Genomic DNA, 24,024 nt, shown 5'->3' on the forward strand with positions numbered 1-24,024 from the left:
AAATAAACCTACCATTAAAATTATAGACTGATAATTTCTTTGTCAGTGGGCAAACGTACAAAATCAGCAGGGGATCAAATACTTTTTTCCCTCACTGTATGATCACAATTGTAATAGATAATAGGCTGCCTCTCACCGACTCACCGTCCCTCCGCTCTCCCCCTCTCCACTAAGAAAAGGGGAAACAGTCTTCCAGCTGATGGCGAAACTCAAGTTGCACTGCATTATCTGTATGTAGCCTGTATGTAGCCTCGCTAGTTTTATAGCCTCGCTACTGTATATAGCCTGTCTGTTACTGTTGTTTTATTTCTTTAATTACCTATTGTTCACCTAATACCTTTTTTGCACAATTGGTTAGAGCCTGTAAGTAAGCATTTCACTGTAAGGTCTACACCTGTTGAATTCGGCTCAAGGGTCAAATAAACTTTGATATGATTTGATTATTTCTGTCTCGATATTAATAAAAACACAAGCCACTAATAATAACAACGCAAGCTTATCGGAACACTTTGCCATATAAACTCAGCAAAAAAAGAAACTTCCCTTTTTCAGGACCCTGTCTTTCAAAGATAATTTGTAAAAATCCAAATAACTTCACAGATCTTCATTGTAAAGGGTTTAAACACTGTTTCCCATGCTTGTTCAATGAACCATAAACAATTAATGAACATGCACGTGTGGAACGGTCGTTAAGACACTAACAGCTTACAGACGGTAGGCAATTAAGGTCACAGTTATGAAAACTTAGGACACTAAGAGGCCTTTCTACTGATTCTGAAAAACACCAAAAGACAGATGCCCAGGGTCTCTGCTCATCTGCGTGAATGTGCTTTAGGCATGCTACAAGGAGGCATGATGACTGCAGATGTGGCCAGGGCAATAAATTGCATACTGTGAGATGCCTAAGACAGCGCTACAGGGAGACAGGACGGACAGCTGATCGTCCTCGCAGTGGCAGACCACGTGTAACAACACCTGCACAGGATCGGTACATCTGAACATCACACCTGCGGGACAGGTACAGGATGGCAACAACAACTGCCCGAGTTACACCAGGAAAGCACAATCCCTCCATCAGTGCTCTGACTGTCCGCAATGGGCTGAGAGAGGCTAAACTGAGGGCTTGTAGGCCTGTTGTAAGGCTGGTCCTCACCAGACATCACCGGCAACAACGTCGCCTATGGGCAAAAACCCACCGTCGCTGGACCAGACAGGACTGGCAAAAAGTGCTCTTCACTGACGAGTTGCAGTTTTGTCTTACTAGGGGTGATGGTAGGATTCGCGTTTATCATTGAAGGAATGAGCGTTACACCGAGGCCTGTACTCTGGAGCGGGATCGATTTGGAGGTGGAGGGTCCGTCACGGTCTGGGGCGGTGTGTCACAGCATCATCGGACTGAGCTTGTTGTCATTGCAGGCAATCTCAACGCTGTGCATTACAGGGAAGACATCCTCCTCCCTCATGTAGTACCCTTCCTGCAGGCTCATCCTGACATGACCCTCCAGCATGACAATGCCACCAGCCATACTGCTCATTCTGTGCGTGATTTCCTACAAGTCAGGAATGTCAGTGCTCTGCCATGGCCAGCGAAGAGCCCGGATCTCAATGCCATTGAGTACGTCTGGGACCTGTTGGATCGGAGTGTGAGGGCTAGGGCCATTCCCCAAAGAAATGTCCGGGAACTTGCAGGTGCCTTGGTGGAAGAGTGGGGTAACATCTCACAGCAAATACTGGCAAATCTGGTGCAGTCCATGAGGAGGAGATGCACTGCAGTACTTAATGCAGCTGGTGGCCACACCAGATACTGACTGTTACTTTTGATTTTGACCCCCCCCCCCCCCCCCCTTTGTTCAGGGACACATTTTCCATTTCTGTTAGTCACATGTCTGTGGAACTTGTTCAGTTTATGTCTCAGTTGTTGAATCTTGTTATGGTCATACAAATATTTACACATGTTAAGTTTGTTGAAAATAAACACAGTTGACAGTGAGAGGACATTTATTTTTTTGGTGAGTTTACATTGCAGCTGCAATGCTGGTTGTAGAGTGACTGGAAGTAGGGAGAATGCACATTTTATGGCTTATAAAAGTGTTTAACAAAGTGTTGACAGTGCTGAAGTTAAACATGAACTTACTTATAAAAATAGCTGTATTCGTTGCATAATTTGAAAAGTTTTGAAATCTCACAGTATCGACTTTGCTGTGTATTCAAGGCTTCTTTTTAAAGTCCATGGCTTGAGGAAACTGTGCATATCTTAGCTATCTAGTTGGCCAGGGGTAGGCCTATAGGGCTGCTGAATCAAGTGCACCTACCGCCAACAGTATGAAACAAAAAACTAGGAAAGCAAGGCTTTATCGCTGGGTTTTTTACTGAAATGTTTGGTGATCGACTAGGAATGCCTTGGAGATCGACCAGTCGATCGCATTCGACAGGTGCAGAACTTTAGATTTTTTAAAAAGATTTTATGGCACTTTTTTGCCCACTCAAATGCATTGGTGGAGAACATATCAAGACTGTTTCAAGGACAGCTTTTTTCCATCTACGTAACATTGCAAAAATCAGAAATTTTCTGTCCAAAAATGACGCAGAAAAATTAATCCATGCTTTTGTTACTTCTAGGCTGGACTACTGCAATGCTCTACTTTCCGGCTACCCGGATAAAGCACTAAATAAACTTCAGTTAGTGCTAAATACGGCTGCTAGAATCCTGACTAGAACCAAAAAATTTGATCATATTACTCCAGTGTTAGCCTCCCTACACTGGCTTCCTGTTAAGGCAAGGGCTGATTTCAAGGTTTTACTGCTAACCTACAAAGCATTACATGGGCTTGCTCCTACCTATCTTTCCGATTTGGTCCTGCCGTACATACCTACACGTACGCTACGGTCACAAGACGCAGGCCTCCTAATTGTCCCTAGAATTTCTAAGCAAACGGCTGGAGGTAGGGCTTTCTCCTATAGAGCTCCATTTTTATGGAATGGTCTGCCTACCAATGTGAGAGACGCAGACTCAGTCTCAACCTTTAAGTCTTTACTGAAGACTTATCTCTTCAGTAGGTCCTATGATTAAGTATAGTCTGGCCCAGGAGTGTGAAGGTGAACGGAAAGGCTGGAGCAACGAACCGCCCTTGCTGTCTCTGCCTTGCCGGTTCCCCTCTTTCCACTGGGATTCTCTGCCTCTAACCCTTTTACAGAGGATGAGTCACTGGCCTACTGGTGTTCTTCCATGCCGTCCATGGGAGGGGTGCGTCACTTGAGTGGGTTGAGTCACTGACGTGGTCTTCCTGTCTGGGTTGGCGCCCCCCCCCCCCCCCCCCCTTGGGTTGTGCCATGGCGGAGATCGTTGTGGGCTATACTCGGCCTTGTCTTAGGACGGTAAGTTGGTGGTTGGAGACATCCCTCTAGTGGTGTGGGGGCTGTGCTTTGGCAAAGTGGGTGGGGTTATATCCTGCCTGTTTGGCCCTGTCCGGGGGTATCATCGGATGGGGCCACAGTGTCTTCTGATCCCTCCTGTCTCAGCCTCCAGTATTTATGCTGCAGTAGTTTATGTGTCGGGGGGCTAGGGTCAGTCTGTTACATCTGGAGTATTTCTCTTGTCTTATCCGGTGTCCTGTGTGTATTTAAATATGCTCTCTCTAATTCTCTCTTTCTCTCTTTCTGTCTTTCTCTCGGAGGACCTGAGCCCTAGGACCATGCCTCAGGACTACCTGGTATGATGACTCCTTGCTGTCCCCAGTCCACCTGGCCGTGCTGCTGCTCCAGTTTCAACTGTTCTGCCTGCGGCTATGGAACCCTGACCTGTTCACCGGACGTGCTTGTTGCACCCTCGACAACTACTATGATTATTATTATTTGACCATGCTGGTCATTTATGAACATTTTAACATTTTAACATTTTGACCATGTTCTGTTATAATATCCACCCTGCACAGCCAGAAGAGGACTGGCCACCCCTCATAGCCTGGTTCCTCTCTAGGTTTCTTCCTAGGTTTTTGGCCTTTCTAGGGAGTTTTTCCTAGGGAGTTTTTCCTAGCCACCGTGCTTCTTTCACATGCTTTGCTTGCTGTTTGGGGTTTTAGGCTGGGTTTCTGTACAGCACTTTGAGAATATCAGCTGATGTACGAAGGGCTATATAAAAATAAATTTGATTTGATTTGATTTGATTGGTATCCATAGCAACAGTGCCGTTTCGACTGCTCAATGACGAGACATGACAGGGATGTTAGTTGGCGTTAGCTACCTACTTTCGTCACTTTAAACTCCAACAAACAGCTGTAACTTTGATTGGTAGCAGATCATTTTGTTCTGATTCCAGATCTGAATAGCAAAGAAGTAGACAAAAATGTCATACCAAAGACAGTGCAGTATGAAGATATGCAGAAACTGCTTCTCCAATAGAAATCCCAGGTCACGCTTGTAGGCGATGTCATTGCAACATTAGTTAGCTAAGCTCATGCGCAGAAACACGTCATTGGATCTAACTGTCCTCTCGATCCAAACTGCGCATGTGCAGGCCGTCAAATCAAAGGCACTCCTTCGATATAAAGTTGTTTTTGGCGAAAATAAAAACGTTGCCTTCAGCAAGCACATCTAATAAATATAGTTGCAAGCAGCAATGTTGGGGTTCAACCTGTTGGCCCACTGTACCACCATCAGCAAAAATTGGACACACCGCCCTAGGATGAGGTACTTCTGTACTCCTTACCACGCTTGGCAAATGTTAGAACTCAAAATCAACCAGATCATGCAATAAGCTTTTTATGTAATTTTGACAATTGTTTTTATTATATTGACTACTTTACGCATATTCTTCTCCTGAACCGCTGGACCCAGTCTCCTTTTCACCTCATTTAACACCTGATTTACTTCACAAAAGGCACATCTCAATAGGTGGTCCAGGTATGTCATGACACAGCACAAGTGGGGGGATGGGCCTTTCCTCTTTAGTTCTATATTGCTCCTCTATTGTTCCTCAAGCAAGGGGGAGGCCGATGACATCACGGATTCCCATCAGACCAAATCTTTGAATGCCCTACTCCTTGAAGTTTGAAATTGTCTAAATAACACTAATTTGCTCAAAGCATATTTTTTTACCCTTTAGTGTAAACAACCAATCCAATAGTACAACCAATGGTAAGATTTCAGTAACAAAATTGTTGCCATTGGTACACCACATTAATGGTGGATGAGATTGATGTTTTATTTATGTAATTGAACTGATAACTTGCATACAACCACAAAATAATATAAGGGTGAAACATACTTTTCTCCAAAAAATCTCCTCCAGAATTCGCCGGCGTCTGCTTTGGTGATGCGGAACGTGTTTCCCTGGAACTGACCCCCGGGAAAGATGGCCTTGATCTCTGCCAGGATGTGGCTGAAGATGAGTGAGAGCTTGGTTAGGTTACGCCTGTCAGTAGAGACAGAGAAGGAGAGATGAGAAACCCTGTAAAATATTAACATGAGTAACCTTGTCTGACACTTCAACCCCGATAGGTCAAACTTACATGATGAAATTATGACTACATAATAATTACCAAATAATCAATTCTGTTCTAGCATATTACTAGGTAGTAAATCATTGCATTGAATTCTTAATACAGAAAGTAAATATCTCAGAAAATACCAGCTGAAACAGGACTGTAACACATAATGTATTCCATGGAAAAGTGACTCGGAATACACAATGTATTTTATGGAAAGATAACTGGGAATATGGCCGAATATAAACAGTGTAGTTATTCCCTCCGCAAGGCAATCAAACAAGTGAAATGTCGGTATAGGGACAAAGTGGAGTCACCATTCAATGGCTCAGACACAAGACGTATGTGGCAGGGTCTACAGGCAATTACGGACTACAAAAAGAAAACCAGCAATGTCACGGACACCGACGTCTTGCTTCCAGACAAACCAAACACCTTCTTTGCCCGCTTTGAGGATAATAGAGTGCCACCGACGCAGCCCGCTACCAAGGACTGTGGGCCCCCCTCTCCTTCTCTGTGGCCGACATAAGACATTTTAACTTGTTAACCCTAGCAAGGCTGCTGGCACAGACGGCATCCCTAGCCTCGTCCTCAGAGCATGCGCAGACCAGCTGGCTGGTGTGTTTACGGACATATTCAATCGCTCTCTATCCCAGTCTGCTGCCCCCACATGCTTCAAGATGGCCACCATTGTTCCTGTACCCAAGAAGGCAAAGATAACTGAACTAAATGACTATCACCCCGTAGCACTCACTTCTGTCATCATTAAGTGCTTTGAGAGACTAGTCAAGGATCATATCACCTCCACCTTACCTGCCACCCTAGACCAACTTCAGTTTACATACCGCCCCAACAGGTTCACAGATGATGCAATCGCCATCACACTGCACACTGCCCTATCCCATCTGGACAAGAGGAATACCTATGTAAGAATTCTGTTCATTGTCTACAACTCAGCATTCAACACCATAGTACCCTCCAAGCTCATCATTAAGCTTGAGGCCCTGGGTCTGAACCCCACCCTGTGCAACTGGGTCTCTCAAGGCCATAAGACGGTTAAATAGCCATCACTAGCTCAGTAGCGGCTGCTGCCCTATATACATAGACTTGAAATCACTGGCCACTTTAATAATGTTTACATAACTTGCATTACTCATCTCATATGTATATACTGTATTCTATCCTACTGTATCTTAGTCTATGTATTTCTCATCTCATATGTATATACGGCTGTTTGAAGGATCGGACCAAAATGCAGCGTGTTCGTAGTTCCACATATATTTATTGTGAAACTAAAATGCAATACTTGACTATACAAAAACAACAAACCGTGAAGCAGAGAGGAAAACACACTACTCAAAAGATAACCCACAAAACAGGAAGAGAAAAACCCCTACTTAAATATGATCTCTAATCAGAGGCTGCCTCCAATTAGAGATCAACCCCAAACAATCCCAACATAGAAATAGAAAACATAGAACAACCAAAAACACCGTGTCACGCCCTGCCCTACTCTACTATAGAAAATGAAATCTTACTAGGGTCAGAACGTGACAGTACCCCCCCCCCCCCAAAGGTGCAGACTCCGAATGCAAAAAAACCCCAAAAAACCACCACAAAACACAAAGGGAGGGTAGGGTGGGTGACTAATGTCTATGGTGGCGGCTCTGGTTCCGGGCATAGTACCTCCACCGCCCGCTGATCCCCCCGCTTCTGTGTGTCCGGAGGAACCAGACCATGGATCATCGCCGGAGGCTTGGGACCGCCAACAGCCGCTGAAGACTCCGGGCTGCAGACCGTCGCTGGAGGCTCCGGGCTGAGGATGCGCACTGGAGGCCTGATGCGTGGGGCTGGCATAGGAGGCGCCAGACCAGTAACACACACCTGAGGGCGAGTGCGGGGAGCAGGAACAGGACACCCCTGACTGGGCAGGTGCACTGGAGGCCTGATGCGTGGGGTTGGCATAGGAGGCGCCAGACTGGTAATATGCACCTCAGGGCAAGTGCGAGGAGCAGGCACAGGACATACTGGGCCGTGGAGGCGCACTGGAGATCTTGAGCGTAGAGCTGGCACCACCCGTTCTGGCTGGATGCTCAACCTAGCTCGACCAATGCAGGGCGCGGACACAGATCGCACCGGCCTGTGAATGCTCACTGGCGATACAGTGCACATCACCGCATAGCTCGGTGCTTGTCTCGTCACCCGCTCCCCACGGTAAACACGGGGAGTTGGCTCAGGTCTCCAACCTGACTCCGCCAAACTCCCCGTGTGCCCCCCCTCTCACACTTGCCTCGTGGCCTGCACAGCGCCTCATAGTAACGCCACTCTGCCTTCGCTGCCTCAAGTTCCTCCTTCGGTCGGCGATACTCCCCAGCCTGACTCCAGGGTCCTTCCCCGTCCAAAATTTCCTCCCAAGTCCATCTCTTCTGCTGCTCCTTTCCACACTGCTTGGTCCTTTGGCGGTGGGTTATTCTGTCACGGCTGTTTGAAGGATCGGACCAAAATGCAGCGTGTTCGTAGTTCCACATATTATATTTATTGTGAAACTAAAATGCAATACACTATACAAAAACAATAAACCGTGACGCAGAGAGGAAAACACACTACTCAAAAGATAATAACCCACAAAACAGGAAGAGAAAAACCCCTACTTAAATATGATCTCAGAGGCAATGAGGATCAGCTGCCTCCAATTAGAGATCAACCCCAAACAATCCCAACATCGAAATAGAAAAACTAGAACTTAAACATAGAAATAGAAAACATAGAACAACCAAAAACACCCCGTCACACCCTGCTCTACTCTACTATAGAAAATGACATCTTACTAGGGTCAGAACGTGACAGTATTACTCATCTCATATGTATATACTGTATTCTATCCTATTCTACTGTATCTTAGTCTACGTATTACTCATCTCATATGTATACACTGTATTCTATTCTACTGTATCTTAGTCTATGTATTCCTCATCTCATGTATATACTGTATTCTATTCTACTGTATCTTAGTCTATGTATTACTCATCTCATATGTATATACTGTATTCTAAACTATTCTTCTGTATCTTAGTCAATGTATTACTTATCTCATATGTATATACTGCATTCTATACTATTCTACTGTATCTTAGTCTATGTATTACTCATCTCATATGTATATACTGTATTCTATTCTACTGTATCTTAGTCTATGTATTACTCATCTCATATGTATATACTGTATTCTATACTATTCTACTGTATCATAGTCTATGTATTACTCATCTCATATGTATATACTGTATTCTATTCTACTGTATCTTAGTCTATGTATTACTCATCTCATATGTATATACTGTATTCTATTCTAGTCTATCTTAGTATATGCCGCTCTGACATTGCTCATCTAATATATTTATATATTCTTAATTCCATTACTTTACTTAGATTTGTGTGTGTATTGTTGTGAAATGGTTAGATATTACTTGTTAGATATTACTGCACTGTTGGAGCTAGAAACACAAGCATTTCGCAACACCCGCAATAACATCTGCTAAACACGTGTATGTGACCAATACAATTTGAACGCTGCAAAAAAAAGTACATAAACAATCCCCAGACAGCGCCTCTAGAAAAGTTTGATATGGGCCCAAACTTTATTAACTTCACTAGGGTAAGGGGCAGCATTCGGAATTCTGGATGAAAAGCGTGCCCAAATTAAACTGTCTGCTACTCGGGCCCAGAAGGTAGGATATGCATATTATTAGTAGATTTGGATAGAAAACACTCTGAAGTTTCTAAAACTCTTTGAATGATGTCTGTGAGTATAACAGAACGCATATGGCAGGCAAAAATCCAACCAGGAAGTGGGAAATCTGAGGCTTGTAGTTTTTTGAAGTGATTGCCTATTGCCTATACAGTGACTCAGGGTTCATTTTGCACTTCCTAAGGCTTCCACTAGATGTCAACAGTCTTTAGAACGTTGTTTCAGGCTTCTACAGTGAACAGAGAGCGAACGAGAAGGCCTGGAGTCAGATGACTGAGAGAATGACATGAGTTCAGTGGCGCACATTCACGTGAGAGTTAGCTGTGTTCCATTACATTTTTGAAGACATTGGAATCGTCTGGTTGGAATATTATTGAAGATTTATGTTAAAAAGGCCCTAAAGATTGATGCTATACATCATTTGACATGTTTCTACAAACGTAAATAGAACTTTTTTTGACTTTTCATCGTGAAATTTTCAGCACGCTTCCTACATTTGGAGTAGCTTACTGAACGCGTTAACAAAAAGGAGGTATTTGGACATAAATGATGGACATTATCGAACAAAACAACATTTATTGTGGACCTGGGAGTCCTGGGAGTGCATTCTGATGAAGATCATCAAAGGTAAGTGAATATTTATAATGCTATTTATGATTTTAGATGACTCCAAAATGGCGGGTATCTGTATTGCCTGATGTTGTTTTCTGAGCGCCGTACTCAGATTATTGCAAAGTGTGCTTTCCCCGTGAAGCTTTTTTGAAATCTGTCACAGCGGTTGCATTAAGGAGATGTTTATCTATAATGCTTTGAATAACAGTTTAATATTTTATCAACGTTTATGATGAGTATTTCTATAAATTGATGTGCTCATTCACCGGACGTTCTTGGAGGAAAAACATTTCTGAACATTACGGGCCAATGTAAAATGGGGTTTTTGGATATAAATATGAACTTTATCGAGCAAAACATACATGTATTGTGTAACATGAAGTCCTATGAGTGCCATCTGATGAAGATCATCAATGGTTAGTGCTTAATTTTAGCTGTATTTCTGGTTTTTGTGATGCCTCTCCTTGCTTGGAAAATGGCTGTGTGGTTTTTCTTGTCAAGGTGATGTGCTAACATAATCTAATGCTATGCTTTCGCCGTAAAGCCTTTTTGAAATTGGACAATGTGGTTGGATTAACGAGAATCTTAACTTTAAAATGGGATATAATAGTTGTATGTTTGAGAAATTTTAATTATGAGATTTTTGTCGTTTTGAATTTGGCTCCCTGCTATTTCACTGGCTGTTGAATAGTGTGTCCCGCAGGTGGGACGGTCACGTCCCACATACCCAAGAGAGGTTAAATGGATTAAGTCTCTATATTCTCATCCAAATGCCATGGTGACTACTAACGGTCTGAATTCTGACAGATTCCCTTTGGGACGTGGCACAAGATAAGGATGCTTGCTGTCCCCCCTGCTCTACTTGTTGGGGGCGGAGCCTATGGCTGAGTTGATAAGGAGTAATCCAGGTATTATGGGTGTTTCTGCAGGCGGCCTTCAGCAAAAGATTTCGCTCTACACGGATGATGTCTTGCTCTACATATCGAACCCTGAGAAATCCTTCCCTCCATTTTAGACACAATTGCTCAGTATGGCAAGTTCTCAGGATATAAGATACATTTTAACAAATCATGGTTTGCCCTCTCAATCTTCCAATCACCAGCTCTATGAAGACACTCTGCCCATTCCAATGGAAGACTCACGCCCTGACCTTAGAGAGCCTTTTTTATTCTCTATTTGGTTAGGTCAGGGTGTGACTTAGGTGGGCATATCTATGTTTCTATTTCTTTGTTGGCCTAGTATGGTTCCCAATCAGAGGCATCTGTTTATCGTTGTCTCTGATTGGGGATCATACTTATGCAGCCGTTTTCCCACCTGTGTTTGTGGGTAATTATTATTTTCTGGGAGTGTTTGTGTGTGCGCGCCACAGTTGCATCACGGTTGATTTCTGTTTACCTGGTTTTTGTGAAAGGTTTCACTTCCATTAAAGATGTGTAATTACATACACGCTGCGCCTTGGCTCATTTATGACAGGGAGTTTGAAGACAGTGATCGTGACAGGTTTCAATAGCTTGGGATTTTGTCACACCAGATCTGAATTGCCTTTCAAGGAAAATTATCTCCCACTCCTGGTTCAAATCAAGAATGATCTCCTAACATGGATCTCCCTCCCAATTAACTTAGTCGGAAGATTTAATGTTATCCGTATGAACATCCTCCCTAGATTGAACTATTTATTTCAGATGCTCCCATGCTATCTCCCAGTTTCTTTTTTCAAAACAACCAACCAAAGCATCACCAAATTTATATGGGGCAATAAAAAACCTAGAATGAAGTTCTCCACTCTATTGAAACCTGAATGTAAAGGGTGGTCTTGCCCTTCCCTGCCATCAAGTTCTCCACTCTATCGAAACCCGAATGTAAAAGGTGGTCTTGCCCTTCCCTGCCATCAAGTTCTCCACTCTATGGAAACCTGAATGTAAAGGGTGGTCTTGCACTTCCCTGCCATCAAGTTCTCCACTCTATCAAAACCTGAATGTAAAGGGTGGTCTTGCCCTTCCCTGCCATCAAGTTCTCCACTCTATCGAAACCTGAATGTAAAGGGTGATCTTGCCCTTCCCTGCCATCAATTGTACTACTGGTCTGCCCAAATCCGCAACATGCTAAAATGGATCACAAAAAGAACAAGAGGTCCAAACCTGTGGTTTATTGCCCCTAAGCTCAATTATATTCATTAATAACTTTAGTGAAGTGGGCAGCATAGCCAAAACCTTTTTGATTTATAGCACCCTACTAGCATGGAAGGACAAAGAAATACCTTGGCTTTTCCTCCCAGATATGCTCTCACTCACCTATAATATGCAACCCAGACTTGCCAAAAGCCCTGAATGATAACCAACTTTAATCTTTGGCATACTCTAGGGATCAGGACCTATTCACACCTGTTTCATCAGAATTGACTAATTGAGTACTAATTGAGTGTATGTAAACTTCTGACCCACTGGGAATGTGATGAAAGAAATAAAAGCTGAAATAAATCATTCTCTCTAATATTATTATGACATTTCACATTATTAAAATAAAGTGGTGATCCTAACCGACCTAAGACAGGGAATTTTTACTAGGATTAAATGACAGGAATTGTGAAAAACTGAGTTTAAATGTATTTGGCTAAGGTGTAGGTAAACTTCTGACTTCAACTGCATATATATGTGTTGTGTAAGGTGCTGTAAAAGCGAATTCTTTGCTCGTTGTCTCAGCTAAAGCTGGAAAAAAGCTAACATGATCACAGATAGTGCTGCTGCAAATTTGTTGTTTGTTTTGTTTTATATTTTATTTTATTCTATTATTTATGTCTGCCACAATCTGTGAATGTGGAATGTATTTTATTTGTTGATTGAAAAACAAGAAAACTTTAAATAAAATTGGTGCATTTTTCCCCATATTCCATTCAGTTCGCTTTATTTTTATAAGATATTACACTTGATCTTTCTTGAATAAGTTCCTTCATTTCTTCTTGATTTTCCTCTAACTTATTCTGTGCCTCTATGGTACAGTTTTTATAACTATCTATCTGTTCAGTTAGTCCATTTCCTTTATTAATATGGTCTCTTTTGACCTAAATTGCTTTTGTTTTAGAGATGAGTACTGAATGGCATGGCCTCTAAAGACACATTTAAGAGTGTCCCATACAATAAGGGGATCTGCTGTTCCTATGTTATGTCGGAAAAAGTAAGTTATGAATTATTCTGTCCTAGTTTTAAACAAGTTATCATCTAATAGGCTTTGATTACATTTCTAATATCCTCGCCCACGTGGAAATTCTGTAAGAGTAATGTATATGCAAATTATTTGATGATCTGACCGCATTTTGTCCCCTATCAACACTTTTAAACTTTTGGTGCCAGCGAGAAGGACAAAAGAAAGTAGTCAAGATGACTAGCTTGATTGAGCCTCTGCTATGTATATCTAACTAGGTCAGTATATTTAAGCCTCCATGTAGCCACTAGTTCTATTATATCCATGACATTTGTGATTTTCTTAAGTGCATGAAGGAGATAGTTTGCAATGTGAGTTTCTCTACAGTCCATAGAGGTATTTAAAACCGTATTATAATCTCCCACCATAATAATAGAGTCTTGTACTGCTTGTAGGGTTGATCATGTATTATATATATTTTCAAAGAAGCGTGGATCATCATTATTTGGACCGTATAGGTTAATGAGCCAAATCTGTTAATGGTCCAATAACATATTTAAAATCATACATCTACCTTGCGGATCTGTTTGACGATTTGCATATTCGGATCAAAATTATTGTTAATGGATATCATCACCCCTTTTGAGTTTCTTTGCCCATTGGAGAAGTATATTTCACCCCCCAGTCCTTTTTCCACACAACTTCATCTAAAATTGTTGAATGAGTTTCCTGTAAACAATAGATATCTGATTCCTTCTCTTTTAATCCTGGTAAATACTAGTAATCTTTTCTTATTATCTGCCAAGCAATTACAATTATAACTGGCTATACTTTCAACATTTACCATAATGAGATTCAAGTTTAAATTCTATTCATCATCATAATATATGTTTGTAAACTTACCATTAAATAGTACCATAGTGATTGAGTGTCCATATAACTGTACCATGATATTTGCATTGCTACTAAGTAAACCTCCAATTGTTCTCCACTATTCCACCCACTAAACCCCCCCTCCCCATCCCAAGTTGTGTTGTCATCCCAGTGACCGGCAGACCACCCCAGTCCCCCCGGATCCCAGGGCCTCTGAAAGACCCGGACCCATCCTTGGTAAAAAGCACACAGTGCCACCACAGAACAGAAGCAGATCAACCACCAAAAACATTTCCAATGCACTCACCTCAATTTGTATTATATATAGTTATTAAGAAATATATAAAAAAAAATCTTGCGTATCTTAATTTACACAATTAACGAATAATATGCATAATAATGTATGGCAGGTCATGTGAATGATTGTTACCTATAACCAAGATTGCCAATACAAAAATAACATTTTTGGCAAGCAATTATTATTTTAGCAAACAGTTATTGTGATTCATCCTATATTGTCCCTAACGTCATTACCCCATAGCAACAGATGTGGGATACACACACACACACACACACACACACCACACACACACACACACACACACACACACACACACACACACACACACACACACACACACACACACACACACACACACACACACACACACACACACACACACACACACACACAACCCATTTCCCCCACAATCAACCACAAGCTCAGCTGTTAAACGTTTCCATTTCCGAGCCCAACTCAAGAAAGGACTTGATGTGCGAATGCATATACAGTTGCAGCTGTTTGAGAAGGCATGCAAAATTTAGCAAAAATTGGGAGATTTGATTAACCAATGTGAAGTCCTAGCCATGGGTTACTGCAGCTAGTGTTACCAGCACTGCCACTACCTGGGTGGCAGTGCCTTGTATATTCCTTGTATATTATGCTCTCCCATCAGGGGGCTTTGGCTTTGTAGGACCAACCCTGCCAGGCAGGCTCAGAATATTGAGGGGGCGGTGCTGCTTTAGTAGGTCTCTGACCACATTTATCTTTCTGATTTGGCTGCATATAGGCTACTTACAGTTGGCCCATAAAACAGATAAGGACTTCTCCTTAGTGTATGGGTCTCTCAGGTGGGTGTCTAGGGTATAGGGTTGGGGACCATTCCATCATGATATGACAATAAATAAATAGACTATTTTTAAAATGTATTTTAAATGTATATCCCACATCTGAACAAAATTGAAAGATCTCTCCCACAACCCCTGCTCGCAGACACACATGGGCTCTGGGATTTGCAACCATTATCCTTTTTCACTCACTCAACTCTACAATAATCCAAACACAAAAACACACACCCCACCTACACCCACTCATACCCACATACGGTGCCTTCTATGTATCAATTGTTGTATTTTATTGTTTTCCTATATATTTTGACATTACAATCCCTACCATGGATAGTATTGGGTGTTCCATTATTCAACTCCTCTATGGGAACTTTGTGATATTTAGAATAGCCATGGAGTACTCTTGGTGTCTCGGAACATGTGGTTATCAATATACAGTTTATCGACTATGAGAGCTACACGTGTCCATTTTAATCTATTATAAACATAGAACTCTGCGACGTTCTGAAATTTCCTTCAGGAACTGATCATTCATCCCTATTTTCGTTCCAGCGAGTCTTTTACCCAGGCTTTTAACCTTTATTTTATCTTTGAAGAATGCAAATTTGGAAACGATTGGGCACCCATATCTCTGTCCTCTGTCCGAAACGGTGTACACGTTCGAGGATCTTCACCCTCTTTTTCTTTGATACCAGAAAGTACCAGATTTTCACTCATAGATCTAGTCTGTATGTCAAGTAAGGCTTCTCTCAGAAACATGTTCTCCTTTTTAAGTTCATTAACGTCCAAATATCAATCATATTGACTGTACCTTTTAGCTTGTTTCTTTCTCCATGCACTGTTTTTCTTTCTCCATGCACTGTTTATTTCCTTACTGCACAAGCTGGGCATCATTCACAAGTGATACTATATCATTCACAAGTGATACTATATCATTCACAAGTAAATGTAAATGTAATGTAAATGATACTATATCATTCACAAGTGATACCATATCATTCACAAGTGATACTATATAATTCACAAGTGATACTATCATTCACAAGTGATACTATATCATTCACAAGTGATACTATATCATTCACAAGTGATACTATATCATTCACAAGTGATACTATATCATTCACAAGTGATAGGCTAATATTGTCACCCGTCAGACAATTCTTAATTGAATGTTGTCTTTACATATACTAAATAATATATGTGAGAAATTAGTTTTGATTTAGAATGGACCATTTTCATGCACCTGTCTCTGAGCAGGGGCATAAATACACACTTAAATAGCGAATGGAGGATGCTTTTCCTGTTGTTCATTTTGATGCCAGCCAGGTAGGCTATACTCCTGTTGTAAAGAGAAGCAATGTGCTTAAACCTGTTAGGGCTAGGGGGCAGTATTTACACGGCCGGATAAAAAACGTACCCGATTTAATCTGGTTACTACTCCTGCCCAGTAACTAGAATATGCATATAATTATTGGCTTTGGATAGAAAACACCCTAAAGTTTCTAAAACTGTTTGAATGGTGTCTGTGAGTATAACATAACTCATATGGCAGGCAAAAACCTGAGAAGATTTCATGCAGGAAGTGGCCTGTCTGACAAGGTGTTGTTGTTCTTGCCTCTGTTTATTGAAGAGTCAGGATCTTAGCTGTAACGTGACACTTCCTATGGCTCCAATAGGCTCTCAGAGCCCGGGAAAAAGCTGAACGATGTCGAGGCAGCCCCAGGCTGAAACACATAATCGCCTTTGCCAAGTGGCCGATCAGAGGACAAAGGAATTAGGCGCGTGCCCGAGTCGACCCCATGCTGTATTTTCTTTCGGCTATTTACCTAATTGCAGATTCCCGGTCGGAATATTATCGCTTTTTTACGAGAAAAATGGCATAAAAATTGATTTTAAACAGCGGTTGACATGCTTCGAAGTACGGTAATGAAATATTTTTTGTCACGAAATGCGCCGTGCGCGTGACCCTTATTTACCATTCGGATAGTATCTAGAACGCACGAACAAAACGCCGCTGTTGGAACATAACTATGGATTATTTGGGACCAAACCAACATTTGTTATTGAAGTAGAAGTCCTGGGAGTGCATTCTGACGAAGAACAGTAAAGGTAATAACATTTTTGTTATAGTAAATCTGACTTTGGTCAGGGCTAAACTTGGTGGGTGTCTAAATAGCTAGCCCTGTGATGCCGGGCTATCTACTTAGAATATTGCAAAATGTGCTTCCACCGAAAAGCTATTTTAAAATCGGACATATCGAGTGCATAGAGGAGTTCTGTATCTATAATTCTTAAAATAATTGTTATGCTTTTTGTGAACGTTTATCGTGAGTAATTTAGTAAATTGTTAGTGAATTCGCCGGAAGTTTGCGGGGGATATGCTAGTTCTGAACGTCACATGCTAATGTAAAAAGCTGGTTTTTGATATAAATATGAACTTGATTGAACAAAACATGCATGTATTGTATAACATAATGTCCTAGGTGTGTCATCTGATGAAGATCATCAAAGGTTAGTGCTGCATTTAGCTTTCTTCTGGGTTTTTGTGACATTATATGCTAGCTTGAAAAATGGGTGTCTGATTATTTCTGACTGGGTACTCTGCTGACATAATCTAATGTTTTGCTTTCGTTGTAAAGCCTTTTTGAAATCGGACAGTGTGGTTAGATTAACGAGAGTCTTGTCTTTAAATAGCTGTAAAATAGTCATATGTTTGAGAAATTGAAGTAATAGCATTTCTAAGGTATTTGAAAATCGCGTCACAGGATTCAACTGGCTGTTACGTAGGTGGGACGATTTGGTGCCACCTAGCCCAGAGAGGTTAATATTAGGAAAGTTGAGAAATAAATATAGTAGGCCTAGCCTATAGAAAGCTGATGGGATCACCCTCTTTTTATTAGCAGCCATCACTCTGTTTTCACACAATTTTATAGCATATCCTATAGAAATGTTGGGCAACATGGGCTTATAGGAACACTTATTTAAATCCATGCATTAACCAGATATGAGGAGCTGTCTCTCGCTGTGCAACAGGTGATCCTATTCCGCTCAAACTCTGAATGCCAAGGCTCTCAAGTGTTTGATTTGATTCTCGATTGGATTTGCATTGATGTCAGAGTAATTAGAGGGACAATAGAGCGTTGAGTACTAGGCCATTTCTGACTGGCCGCAAGCAAGTTTGGAAGCCTAGTTACCGTGACGAGTTACGTGGAATTTGACTGCGGTCATGACTCATAACAGCCCTAGTCCCATCTGCCCAATTAGCTTTCAGAGTCAAATCACATTGACCAGGGTTGTACAGATCAAGCTCAAAGTTCTCCTCTGTCTGAGAGCCAGATGAGGTTAAAAGTTATGTTGATGTAAGACAAAGCTTTACCATCACTGTCGCGGTGACACCTGCGTTGGTGTAGCTTAACAGTCGATGTGATTTTTTCCTGCTTTCGTGTCACCTGTGAGACAACCCTACCCAGTCTCTGTGACTAGCATGTTCCCAACGAGGTCACTGCGACATACATTCCCCCCATGATAACAAGGGCTGGAACCCAATCAAACATGCCACAGCAATGTTTACACAGTGACTTTATTTACAAACTACTGTCCATGCACACACTTTCTCTTTCTGAAAATTGTAATTATGATACCAGTAGCAGCAAAAACACATTTGATATCCAAAGTGCATGGACACCTTTCCAGAAACAAGTCTCTCACCGTTGCCGCTTGCTATAGACCACCCTCTGTCCCAAGCTGTGCCCTGGACACCATATGTGAATTGATTGCCCCCCATCCGTCTTCAGAGCTTGTGCTGCTAGGTGACCTAAACTGGGACATGCTTAACACCCCGGCCATCTTACAATCTAAGCTTGATGCCCTCAATCTCACACAAATTATCAATGAACCTACCAGATACAACACCAAATCTGTAAACACGGGCACCATCAAAGATATCATCCTGACCAACTTGCCCTCTAAATACACCTCTGATCTCAGCGATCACTGCCTCATTGCCTGCATCCGTAATGGGTCAGCAGTCAAACGAGCACCCCTCATCACTGTCAAACACTCCCTAAAACACTTCTGCAAGCAGGCCTTTCTAATCGACCAGGGCGGGTATCCTGGAAGGATATTGACCTCATCCCGTCAGTAGAGGATGGCTGGTTATTCTTTAAAAGTGCCTTCCTCACCATCTTAAATAAGCATGCCCCATTCAAAAAATGTAGAACCAGGAACAGATATAGCCCTTGGTTCACTCCAGACCTGACTGCGCTTGACCAGCACAAAAACATCCTGTGGCATACTGCATTAGCATCAAATAGCCCCCCTGAAATGCAACTTTTCAGGGAAGTTAGGAACCAATATACACAAGCAGTTAGGAAATCTAAGGCTAGCATTTTCAAACAGAAATTTGATCATGTAGCACAAACTCAAAAAAGTTTTGGGACAAAGTCCATGGAGAATAAGAGCACCTCCTCCCAGCTGCCCACTGCAGTGAGGCTAGGAAACATTGTCACCACCGATAAATCCACGATAATTGAGAATTTCAATAAGCACTTTTCTACGGCTGGCCATGCCTTCCACCTGGCTACTGTTACCCAGATCAACTGCCCTGCACCCCCCACAGCAACTCGCACAAGCCTCCCCCATTTGTCCTTCACCCAAATCCAGATAGCTGATGTTCTGAAAGAACTGCAAAATCTGGACCCCTACAAATCAGCCGGGCTAGACAATCTGGACCCTCTCTTTCTAAAATTATCTGCCGAAATTGTTGCAACCCATATTACTAGCCTGTTCAACCTCTTTTTCGTATCGTCTGAGATCCCCAAAGATTGGAAAGCCACGGTCATCCCCCTCTTCAGAGGGGGAGACACTCTAGACCCAAACTGCTACAGACCTATATCTATCCTACCCTGCCTTTCTAAGGTCTTCGAAAGCCAAGTTAACAAACAGATCACAGACCAATTCGAATCAATCACCACATTCTTATTGGCAGACTCGACAGCCTTGGTTTCTCAAACGATTGCCTCGCCTGGTTCACCAACTACTTCTCTGATAGAGTTCAGTGTGTCAAATCGGAGGGCCTGTTGTCAGGACCTCTGGCAGTCGCTATGGGGGTGCCACAGGGTTCAATTCTCGGGCCGACTCTCTTCTCTGTATACATTAATGATGTCGCTCTTGCTGCTGGTGATTCTCTGATCCACCTCTACGCAGACGACACCATTCTGTCTACATCTGGCCCTTCTTTGGACACAGTGCTAACTAACCTCCAGATGAGCTTCAATGCCATACAACTCTCCATCTGTGGCCTCCAACTGCTCTGAAATGCAAGTAAAACTAAATGCATGCTCTTCAACCGATCGCTGCCCACACCTACCCGCCCGTCCAGCATCACGACTCCAGACGGTTCTGACCTAGAATATGTGGACAACTACAAATACCTAGGTGTCTGGTTAGACTGTAGACTCTCCTTTCAGACTCACATTAAGCATCTCCAATCCAAAATGAAATCTAGAATCGGCTTCCTATTTTGCAACAAAGAATCCTTCACTCATGCTGCCAAACATACCCTCGTAAAACTGACTATCCTACCGATCCTCAACTTCGGCGATGTCATTTACAAAATAGCCTCCAACACTCTACTCAACAAATTGGATGCAGTCTATCACAGTGCCATCCTTTTGTCACCAAAGCCCCATATACTACCCACCACTGCGACCTGTACGCTCTTGTTGGCTGGCCCTCGCTTCATATTTGTCGCCAAACCCACTGGCTCCAGGTCATTTACAAGTCTTTGCTAGGTAAATCCCCGCCTTATCTCAGTTCACTGGTCACCATAGCAGCACCCATCCGCAGCACGCGCTCCAGCAGGTATATTTCACTGGTCACCCCCAAAGCCAATTCCTCCTTTCCTTCCAGTTCTCTGCTGCCAATAACTGGAACGAACTGCAAAAATCGCTGAAGCTGGAGACTCTTATATCCCTCACTAACTTCAAGCACCAGCTGTCAGAGCAGCTCACAGATCATTGCACCTGTACATAGCCCAACTGTAAATAGCCCACCTTATCCCCATGCTGTATTTATTTATTTATTTTGCTCCTTTGCACCCCAGTATCTCTACTTGCACATTCATCTTCTGCACATCTATCACTCCAGTGTTTAATTGCTATATTGTAATTACCTCGCCACTATGGCCTATTTTATTGCCTTACCTCCCTTATCTTACCTCATTTGCACACACTGTATATATACTTTTTTTCTACTGTATTATTGACTGTATGTTTGTTTATTCCATGTGTAACTCTGTGTTGCTGTGTGCGAACTGCTAATCTTCGCAGAGGAATGGAGAAACATGCCAGTCCATTAAAGGGGCACAGCAAGTTAACCTGTTGGGGCTAGGGGGCAGTATTTTCACGGCTGGATAAAAAAACGTACCCGATTTAATCTGGTTACTAATCCTACCCAGTAACTAGAATATGCATATACTTATTATATATGGATAGAAAACACCCTAAAGTTTCTAAAACTGTTTGAATGGTGTCTGTGAGTATAACAGAACTCATTTGGCAGGCAAAACCCTGAGACATTTTCTGACAGGAAGTGGATACCTGATGTGTTGAATTACCTTTAAGCCTATGCCATTGAAACACACAGGGGTTGATTAATGTTTTGGCACTTCCTATTGCTTCCACTAGATGTCACCAGCCTTTACAAAGTGTTTTGAGTCTTTTACTGTGAGATCTGACCGAACAAGAGCCATGGAACGGTGATGGCCGATTAGACTCTGGCGCGCGAGTTCATGTTGGGTACCCTCGTTCCAATACGTTATAAAAGAGAATGCATTCGTCCACCTTGAATATTATTCATGTTCTGGTTAAAAAAGGCACTAATGATTTATGCTATACAACGTTTGACATGTTTGAACGAACGTAAATATATTTTTTCCCCTCGTTCATGACGAGAAGTCCGGCTGGCTTAGATCATGTGCTAACAACACGGAGCTTTTTGGATATAAATGATGAGCTTTTTTGAACAAGTCTACATTCGTTATGGACCTGGGATTCCTGGAAGTGACATCTGATGAAGAGAATCAAAGGTAATGGATTATTTACATAGTATTTTCGATTTTAGATCTCTCCAAAATGGCCGTTTGTCTGTATAGCAAAGCATATTTTTCTGGGCGCAGTGCTCAGATTATTGCAAAGTGTGATTTCCCAGTAAGGTTATTTTTAAATCTGGCAAGTTGATTGCGTTCAAGAGATGTAAATCTATAATTCTTTAAATGACAATATAATATTTTACCAATGTTTTCTCATTTTAATTATTTAATTTGTGGTGCTGACTTGACTGCCGGTTATTGGAGGGAAACGATTTCCTCAACATCAATGCCATAGTAAAACGCTGTTTTTGGATATAAATATGAACTTGATAGAACTAAAAATGCATGCATTGTCTAACATAATGTCCTAGGAGTGTCATCTGATGGAGATTGTAAAAGGTTAGTGCATCATTTTAGCTGGTTTTATGGTTTTGGTGACCCTGTCTTTGAATTGACAAAACATTACACACAGCTATTGTCAATGTACTCTCCTAACATAATCTAACTTTATGCTTTCGCCGTAAAACCTTTTTGAAATCGGACAACGTGGTTAGATTAAGGAGATGTTTATCTTTCAAAGGGTGTAAGATAGTTGTATGTTTGAAAAATTTGAATTTTGACATTTATTTGGTTTCAAATTTGCCGCTCTTGAAATGCACCTGCTGTTGATAGGGTGCACCACGGGTGGCACGCTAGCGTCCCACATAGCCCCAAGAAGTTAAAGGGGCACAGCAAGAGAGAGAAGAGGGGAGCTGAGAGGGAGAGACTTTTAAACAGGCAAAGGAAATAGTTGAGTGCATTCTTAGACAAAGATAATAAATATTGAGCAAGTTTGAAAGAGGGAGAAATGGAAACAAGAGGAGCCCATCTTCAATAGTTTTTTATCTCCATTGTCTGCCTGAACCATTGGACCTTTAATGAGGGTATGAAGAGGAAATCGCTGGGTTTTCTCTTGCTTGGAAACAATACACCTCCACCAGACCAGATGAATACACTCCCTCTCACAGTGATATAGTGCCACATGTCAACTGGCTAACTCATAGATACACCTTGAAATAAGTCTTACTCTTGCATTTTAGGGAAATCCAGACCCCGGTACAAATGGACATTATCATCAACAGTGTATTATTGGTGTGCAGATCAGGCATTTCAGATGTCCATCATAGTGGAGTTCTGACAACATGGAGACATCTGGGTGATTACGGACACATGGCAACACAATATGTTCACCCATTTCCGTCTCATGCAAATAACTTGCTCTCAGATGCTCAGAGCATATTAAGAAATATGCAAATCCTTTCAACATATTCATTCACACACCAATTTTTTGTCTAAAAACGATGCCCTCATTTTGGTCACGACCGTGACACAGTAAATAAAATGTTGAATACAAACACATCCCAAATATACTGCTCAAAAAAATAAAGGGAACACTTAAACAACACATCCTAGATCTGAATGAAATAAATAATCTTATTAAATACTTTTTTCTTTACATAGTTTAATGTGCTGACAACAAAATCACACAAAAATAATCAATGGAAATCCAATTTATCAACCCATGGAGGTCTGGATTTGGAGTCACACTCAAAATTAAAGTGGAAAACCACACTACAGGCTGATCCAACTTTGATGTAATGTCCTTAAAACAAGTCAAAATGAGGCTCAGTAGTGTGTGTGGCCTCCACGTGCCTGTATGACCTCCCTACAATGCCTGGGCATGCTCCTGATGAGGTGGCGGATGGTCTCCTGAGGGATCTCCTCCCAGACCTGGACTAAAGCATCTGCCAACTCCTGGACAGTCTGTGGTGCAACGTGGCGTTGGTGGATGGAGCGAGACATGATGTCCCAGATGTGCTCAATTGGATTCAGGTCTGGGGAACGGGCGGGCCAGTCCATAGCATCAATGCCTTCCTCTTGCAGGAACTGCTGACACACTCCAGCCACAT

General features: G+C 42.0%; 1 protein-coding gene across 1 annotated transcript in view; it reads right to left on the reverse strand.

The window, feature by feature from the left end:
- cblb (Cbl proto-oncogene B, E3 ubiquitin protein ligase) overlaps positions 1–24,024 on the reverse strand; it is a 221,533-nt gene that overhangs the window by 139,029 nt on the left and 58,480 nt on the right. Inside the window, exon 4 of the mRNA XM_082974368.1 lies at positions 5,264–5,410. Within this exon, the coding sequence (XP_082830494.1) occupies positions 5,264–5,410 (147 nt within the window). The remainder of the gene's footprint in view (positions 1–5,263; positions 5,411–24,024) is intronic.

The sequence above is a fragment of the Salmo salar genome, chromosome 04 (genome assembly GCF_965601325.2).
Source record: "Salmo salar chromosome 04, fSalSal1, whole genome shotgun sequence".
Taxonomy (NCBI): Eukaryota; Metazoa; Chordata; class Actinopteri; order Salmoniformes; family Salmonidae; genus Salmo; species Salmo salar.